Source organism: Phyllostomus discolor, chromosome 3 (genome assembly GCF_004126475.2).
Source record: "Phyllostomus discolor isolate MPI-MPIP mPhyDis1 chromosome 3, mPhyDis1.pri.v3, whole genome shotgun sequence".
NCBI lineage: Eukaryota > Metazoa > Chordata > Mammalia > Chiroptera > Phyllostomidae > Phyllostomus > Phyllostomus discolor.
Genome location: NC_040905.2, coordinates 89,577,905 through 89,586,337, shown reverse-complemented (window position 1 = coordinate 89,586,337; position 8,433 = coordinate 89,577,905). Strand labels below are relative to the sequence as shown.

Sequence of the window (8,433 nt, the reverse complement as noted above, 5' to 3'; positions counted from 1 at the left end):
TCTTAGTAGTCTAATCAGTGGCATTAAAATAGCAGAAGAAAGAATGTGCTGATAGAAGGGCATTGGACAGCATGAAATGTAGAAACGTAGGGTCCAGTGAGTGGAATTAGCAGTGTTTATTCAATCATGACTTGAAAGTCATCTTTCTCAGGACATGCCCCCTCTCTTTGTTCTATTTTATGCTCAGCAAACAGCTCTCGTGATCAAATCAGCCACCTTTTAAATTTTCTCCTCAGAGGATAAATGTGGTTAAGTTCTACTCTATTTGCTTGGAACTGCATCAGGACATTAAGGTACTTAGCGCACTGAAATAAACACAGTAATCCCCCACAACCTTGTGATTCACAACTAAAAACTAGAAAGGTCTACAGAGTTCTGATTTTTCAATGGTCATTTTTATGATACTGTTGGGGTAAATTCAACTATCAAATTCTTTCCCCCAGTTAGGATATACCCCATGATATTCAAAGATTAGAGTTGTGCTATCCAATATGGTAGCCTCTGGCTACATGTGGTTATTTACATCTTAATTAATTAAAATTAAATATAAGATTCAGTTTTCAGTTCCACTGCTAACATGTCAAAGTGTGCAATAGCCACATGTGCTTGGTGGTAACTCTGTTGAACAATGTACACATAAAAAATGTCCTTTATCAAGAAGGTTGTATTAGACCAGACAGGCAGATGAAAGAGACAGAGAGGGATGGGGAGGATGGGAGGGAGGGAGAGAGGATGGGAGGAAGGAAGGAGGGAAGTGAGGAAGGAAGGAGATGTAGCCATAGATACATTTATAGTGGTGTGCCAGAGTCATCTCATCCCTGTTCTCTAGAACGAACAATTAAATATTCAGAAATTCTGTGAGATGGTTATCAAACTATTACTAGTTTGAAATGAACCATGATGGGAGTATTTATGTCATAGGAATAAACCATAATGCATTGATTTTTCTTTTCTGAGAGAGAAAATATGTTTACATCACTGATTATGGGTAGATATAGAAATACTTATGTTTATCAGACCATTTTAAATACCCAGTATATTTGCTGTCCTTAGCTTTGCCCACTGAGAGGATCTAGAAGCAAGGAAACCCTAAGAGCAATGAGTACTCCCAGATCTGATTTGGGGTTCTAAATACCATTTCTCACTAAAATAAACCAGAGGTCCTTGGTGAAATGGCAGATTTCAGGGCTGATCAGGGAAATATAGAGAAACATTGAATACCTTGTAACAGAAAGCAAGGAAGTACTAGGAAAATGATATGTAAGCCCTGACCAGGTAGATCAGTTGGTTAGAGCATCGTTCCAATACGACAAAGTTTCAGGTTCAATCCCTGACCAGGGCACATACAAGAAACAACAAATTAATGCATAAATAAGTGGAACAACAAATCAATTAATGTTTCTCTCTCTCAAAAATCAACAAATAAAAAAATGTTAAAGAAAATGATAGGTGAAAAGAATACAGGACACTCCGTATGGAGATATAATGTCATCATAAACTTATTAAAACCCATAGAATGTACAACACCAAGAGTGGACCCTAGTTTAAACAGTGTACTCTGGGTGATAATCATGTGTTACTGCAGGTCCACTGATATAACAAATGATACACTCTTACGAGGGATTCTGATAGTTGGAAAAGCCAAGTATAGGTGGCAGAAGAAGGTTATGAGAAATCTCTGTCCTTTTCACACAATTTTGCTGTGAACATAAAATAGCTCTAAACATAAAGTCTATTAAAAAAATAAAAATTAAAAAGAAAGAAAAAATTTATAAAGGGCTCCAATGGACAAACCTGAGATAATTTGGTCACAAAAATGAAGGAGGAGGGGGAGGAGGAGGAGAAGGAGAATGATGTAGAGGGTAAATTTCTAATACAGAGTCCAGCAGAAGTAAGGCCTGTTTGAGTGTGGTTGATAGGGTAATAATATTGGTGTAATAATTTATAGTTTTAATTTGAATATTTCACCTAAAATGTCCTGTGGTGTGCTTGAGTGTGATATTGTTATGTCACAGAATTACATGCTTATGATTTTGTAATAAAAAAGTGGTGTTATTTGTGCTGGACCCTGTATGTGAGATCATACTGATATAAATAAAACACAAATAAATAAATGAGAGAAAATGAAAAGCTCCCCCTTACAGTGAAACATAAACTCATAAAAGTAGAAGAAATGATGGAATTAGAAAGTCATCATTTTGCAACCATCACAGTAATAATAATTCCATCAAAACAATCTATGGATGATAAAGCTAGTAAGTGAAAGTTTGAAGAGGAACAGAATATTTTCTTAGTTCTAAAGGCCTCCCCACAAGTTACTTATTGATTACAAATAAAAAATAAAACTTTACAGCACTTAAGTTAGTGAACACAATTTTAATCAGGCGTTCTAAGTTAAGGCACCCACACTGTGCAATGTGCTTCCTAATGTGATGAAGTCTTTTTTTTTCTTTGTGAATATTCTACATCTTCTCACTAGCAGCATCCTTTCTACCCTCTTTTTTTTTTTAAATTTTATTGTTGTTCAAGTACAGTTTTCTGCCCTCTCCCCACCACCTTTCCCCCCACCCCAGCCATCTCTACCTCCATCCCCTGATTTCACTTGGTTTTGCAACCATCATTTATTGGTTTTGTCCATGTGTCATTTACTGTTTTCCTGAAAACCCTTCCTTCTCCCCCACATTATCCCCTCCCATCTCCCCTGTAGTTACTGTCCGCTTGTTCTTAATTTCAATGTCTCTTGTTATATTTTACTTGCTTCTTTGTTTTGTTCATTAGGTCCCATTTAAAGTTGAGATTATATGATATTTGTCTTTCACCACCTGGCTTATTTCACTTAGCATAATGCTCTCTAGTTATTATATCCATGCTGTTGCAATGGTAGGAGCTCCTTCTTTCTGCTGTGTAGTATTCCATTGTGTAAATGCACAATAGTTTTTTAAAATATGTTTTATTGATTATACTATTACAGTTATACCATTCCTCCCCCCTTTATTTCCCTCTGCCCTGTGTACCCCCTCCCACCTGCATTCTCCCCCTTTAGTTCCTGTCCATGGGTCATATGTATAAGTTCTTTGGCTTCTACATATCCTATACTATTCTTAACCTCCCCCTATCTATCTTCTAACTACCATTTATGCTACTTATTCTCTCTACCTTTTCCCCTCTCTCCCCACCCATTCCCCTGCTGACAACCCTCCATGTGATATCCATTTCTGTGATTCTGTTCCTGTTTTGTTTGCTTAGTTTGTTTTTGTTTTAGGCTCAGTTGTTAATAACTGTGAGTTTGTTGTCATTTTACTGTTCATATTTTTTATCTCCTTTTCTTAGATGAGTCCCTTTAACATTTCATATAATAACGGCTTGGTGATGATGAACTTTAACTTGACCTTAGATGAGAAGCACTTTACCTGCCCTTCCATTCTAAATGAAAGCTTTGCTGGATAGAGTAATCTTGGATGTAGGTCCTTGCCTTTCATGACTTGGAATACTTCTTTCCAGCCCCTTCTTGTCTGCAAGGTTTCTGTTGAGAAATCAGCTGACAGTCTTATGGGCACTCCTTTGTAGGTAACTGTCTCCTTTTCTCTTTCTGCTTTTAAGATTCTCTCCTTATCTTTAATCTTGGCTAATGTGATTATGATGTATCTTGGTGTGTGCTTCCTTGGGTCCAACTTCTTTGGGACTCTCTGAGCTTCCTGGACTTCCTGGAAGTCTATTTCCTTTGGCAGATTGGGGAATTTCTCCTTCATTATTTGTTCAAATAAGTTTTCAGCTTCTTGCTCTTCCTCTTCTCCCTCTGGTACCCCTATACCTATACCTTTCAGATGTTGGAATGTTTAAAGATATCCTGGGGGTTCCTAAGCTTCTCCTCATTTTTGAATTCTTGTTCCTTTATTATGTTCTATCTGAATGTTTCTTTGTTCCTGCTGATCCACACCATTGATTTGAGTCCTGGTTTCCCTCTTGTTACTGTTGGTTCCCTGTACATTTTTCTTTATTTCATTTAGCATAGCCTTCATTTTTTCATCTAACTTGTGACCATATTCAACCAATTCTGTGAGCATCCTGTGTTTTGAACTGTGCATCTAATAGGTTGGCTATTTCTTTGTTGCTTAGTGGTATTTTTTCTAGAACTTTGATCTGTTCTTTCATTTGGGCCATTTTTTTTTGTCTTGGTATGCCTGTTACTTAGTAAGGGGAGGAGCCTTAGGTGTTCACCAGGGCAGGGCAACCCAAGTGGCTGCATCGTGATGCTGTGTGTGTCGGAGGGGTCCAGAGGGGAACACTACCACTTCCTCTGCTCTCTACTGGTTTTCAGTCACTTTCCCCACTACCCACAATCAAATCAGGCCCTTCTGGTGCTGATTCTCAGGTGGGAGAGTTTGTGTACATTCTAGGACATTGTGGGTCTCTTCAATGAACTCTCCTGTGAGGCTGGGAGTTTCTCCTGCTGCTGCCTCAACCCCCACTGGTGTTTTCAATCAGAGGTTTGAGGCTTTATTTCCCTGTGCTTGAACACTGGGTTGCGTGGTCTGTCTCACTCCCCAATTGTTCCTCCTGGTTTATCTGCATGTGATTGTGGGACCATCCATCTGCAATCTGTCGCCTCGCCAGGTCCACCAACTGCCACCTTACCATGAGTCCTCTCCACCTGGCTGCCTGTCTCTGCCTCTCCTACCAATCTAGATGAATATTTCTTCTTTAACTCCTTAATTGTTGGGCTTCCATACAGTTCAATTTTCTGGCAGTTCTGGTTGTTTTTGTTTTTAAATTTGTTGTTGTCCTTTTGGTTGTGTGAGGAGGCACAGTGTGTCTGAAGGTTTTTTTATAATTAAATTTTTATTTAATAATTTAATACTTAATAATACTTAATAATTTAATAATATATTTATTTTTATTTTTGTTCAGCTAAAGTTGTCCTACCTAATGTTGATGAAGTTGTAATACAAATGTCCATGCTGCTGGATGAGGCCAGAGACTAGACATTGGAAACAAACTACCCAGAGGTCCTGATATAGGTGACCACAGGCCACTGACTGACTTCTGGGCATAAAATTCTTGTTTATGGTGCCCTTCAAGATTTGAACAAAGTTATATCTTCATGCTTCTAGAAAGTGCCTCTGGCTACCATTTATATCTGAGTATCTGTCATTCTTTAATTTGGCAGAAATTCTTATCTGCATAGAAAACTTCATGCACATTTTCAGAACCAATGCCTACCTTTGAGCCTCCCCATCACTGGCCTTCTAAAGCATGTCTTGTTTACCTTTATGGGAGTCTGTTTCTTTGGAATTCTGGGAGTTAATCATCAGCTGCAGAAAATCCACTCGGTGCTGGAAGCAGAAGGAAAAATTACATTGACATAGTCACTTGTGAAGTCAGAAATAAATCAAGAGTGCAGTACTGTATTTCTTTCCTAATAAATGACCCCTGTATTTCTTTCTCAAATTTATTTTTCAATTGCCGTTTATATTCAATGTTATTTTGTGTTAATGTTAGGCATACAACATAGTGGTACTTTACAAGGCACTTCCCTGAACATTTCTAGTACCCACCTGATCCACAGGCATTGCAATATTATTGGCTATAATCACTATGCTGTATAATATGTCCCCTTTAAGTCCAGAAGTCTTACTAGTGCTGAGTCATGAGTGAGCACAAACATCCAGCTACCAATCTTAGAGAGCAAGATATTTTCCTGAGAGAAATCCAGCCAAAATTCAACTGCTTTTTGGTCCTCACTCTCTTTGATTTTTGGCTTCTCTTGCTTTTGAACACAGCTTCCTGGTCAAAAAGATGCCTGCTCCCTCTCTTGTCACACCTGCTTGCTCATTAAAAAAAAAAAAATTCCTGACCTCAATTTTTTTCTCTAGCCTTAATTCTTCATGAATGGCCACATAGATTAACCTCCCAACACTTGAAGAGTTTATTAGTGTTTTTTCTGTGATCAGTTTCAAATACTCCACCATCCCAGGACTCTCCACAATGTTCAGTGCAATCCTGGGGTACCTAACCCTATCACCATGACTTGCAGATATTCTTGTGCTGGCCTCCAGGTTCATGAAGGCAAAGCTGGGTTGGCCAGCTTGTAAACTCAAGGCCCAGAGAAGACTCCTGCCCTCTCAGTCTCTGAGCAGGCTCAAACTTAACATAGAGTGCACTCTGTCATGTGCCTCATGGGTCCTTCATTGCAGAATGTGTAAAGCAAGAGGCTTGGAAGTGATGTGATTTTGTGCCAGTTTAAGGCCTGGGGAAATGAGAATACCAGAAAAATAATTTTTAAATAGCAACTCTTTCTTTCACAGTTTATTGAAAGGAAGTTGTATGTTTTATGTGGGAAAAAATCTCAAAAACTTTCATGTGGTGACATACTAACCATTGTTATATTTCAAACATTGTCTCTCTGACTCATTTTCTTTATTCCTTTCCCAGACTCTACCTTCTTTATTCCCTACAAAATGTTATATAACTTTCCTCCTATAAACCTAGAGTTCTCTACCCATCTCAAATAAGAGAAGTACACAAATCATATGTATACAGAGTTCAATAAATTATAGAAAAGGGAATACACTCATGTAACCACCATAAGATTTTACCTTTTGTTTATCTTGGAGGCGACTTTCTTTCATCCTTTTTACACTTTTTACGAAAAAATCAGTAACACTTTTTGGAAACAGATGTATATTTAATACTTCAAAAACTGGGGTAAGGAACGGAAAGAGCACTATAAGAAAAAAAGAAAGCACAATGAAAATACAAATGCACCTGGAGCAATTATAATTTTCTCTTCTAATCAGAAGGGTAAAAGACACCAGCCTTCTCAACAAGGAACCACTCCCTCTATGACCTCTGCTCAGACTCCAAGCACATGGTCGAGCAAGGGAAAGTCCCCATATAAGGGCCAACACTACAGCAGTGAGATCAGCAGCCACTTCCTTGTCTTCTGGGTGACTAAAGGAACAGGATTACATTCCTGAAAGGCTTTGCATTTTATCTATTAAAGTAGACTGTCTTTGAAAAAACAAGACCAGAGTCTGAGACTTTAATTAATCTCACTGTTCAAGAAGTAGTAGTCAGATGCACATGCATGGACACAGTAGAACACTAGACACCCAAATGTCAACAATTATTGTATCTGAGTGTTTAATTATAGGTGAGTCTTGTTTCTTCTTTGTCTTTAAATTTTTTTTGAAAAATTTATAAGAAATATTCACTGTATAATAATATATTAACCAAACTATATTTTTAAAAAGAGTTGGTAGTTAGTATAGTAATAGTACAGTGTATATCTTTCAATCACAATGGAATGGAATTAGAAATCAGCAACAGAAAGAAAATTGGGAAACTCACTAATACATGGAAATTTAAAAAAATACCCTTCTAAAAATCCATGGGTTGTACAAGAAATCAAATGGGTAATTGGGAATTACTTTGAGATGAATAAAAATTGAGACATAACATACCAAAATTCATGGATGTAACAATAGTGGCATTCAGAGAGAAATTTATGGCTATAAATGCCTACACTTAAAAGAAAACAAAGATCTAAAATCAATAACCACACTTTCCCCCTTAACACATTGAGAAAAAAGAGCAAACAAAACCAAAGGAAGCAGTTAAAGGAAATAATACAGATGAGAGAAAAAAACTACTAAAATAAAGAATAAAAACAATAGAGAAGAATAATGAAATCAAAAGATGATTCTTTGAAGACATTTAGATAAATTGACCAAGAATAAAGAAAAGAACATTTCAATTACTAGCATCAAAAATGAAAAAAGGGAGATTACTAGTGATATTTTAAAAAGAACTATATAGAAATATTATGAACAGTTGTATGCCAATAATTCAGATAACTTAGATGATATGGACAAATTCCTATAAATACACAAACTATAGAAACTGCCTCAGAAAAGAAACAATCTGAATAAACCTATAGCAAGTAATAAGACTGAATTAGTAATCAAAAAACTACCCATACAAGAAAGCTAACATCCAAATGGCTTCAATGATGAATTCCACCAAATGTTTAAGGAGGAATAGACACTAATTTTTACAAATTCTTCTAAAGATAAAAGGGGAATGAACACTTCTAAACTCATTGTACAAGGCCAGTATTATCCTGATACTAAAACCAGACAAAGATATCACAGGAAAAGAAATCTACAGACAAGCATATCTTATGAACATGTATGCATTAATCCTTAACAAAATACTAGCAAACTCAATCCAAAAATATGAAAAGAAGTATACACCATAATCATTTGGGGTTTATCCCAGGAAAGCAAGTTGTGTAATACACCATATCAATAGAATAAAAAACAAAAACCATATGATGTTCTCAGTAGGTACAGAAAAAGCATTTGACAAAATCCAATACCATTTTGTGGTTTAAAAAAAAAACACTTAACAAAATAAGAATAGAAAGGAATT

General features: G+C 36.7%; 1 protein-coding gene across 2 annotated transcripts in view; it reads right to left on the bottom strand.

The window, feature by feature from the left end:
- The window catches only part of LOC114492349 (cytochrome P450 3A12), a 192,284-nt gene that overhangs the window by 157,121 nt on the left and 26,730 nt on the right, over positions 1-8,433 (bottom strand). For both annotated transcript variants that reach the window (XM_036019883.1, XM_028506593.2), the window contains exons 8-9: positions 6,597-6,724; positions 5,267-5,333 (exon numbers count right to left, since the gene is read on the bottom strand). In XM_036019883.1, the coding sequence (XP_035875776.1) occupies positions 5,267-5,333; positions 6,597-6,724 (195 nt within the window). The remainder of the gene's footprint in view (positions 1-5,266; positions 5,334-6,596; positions 6,725-8,433) is intronic.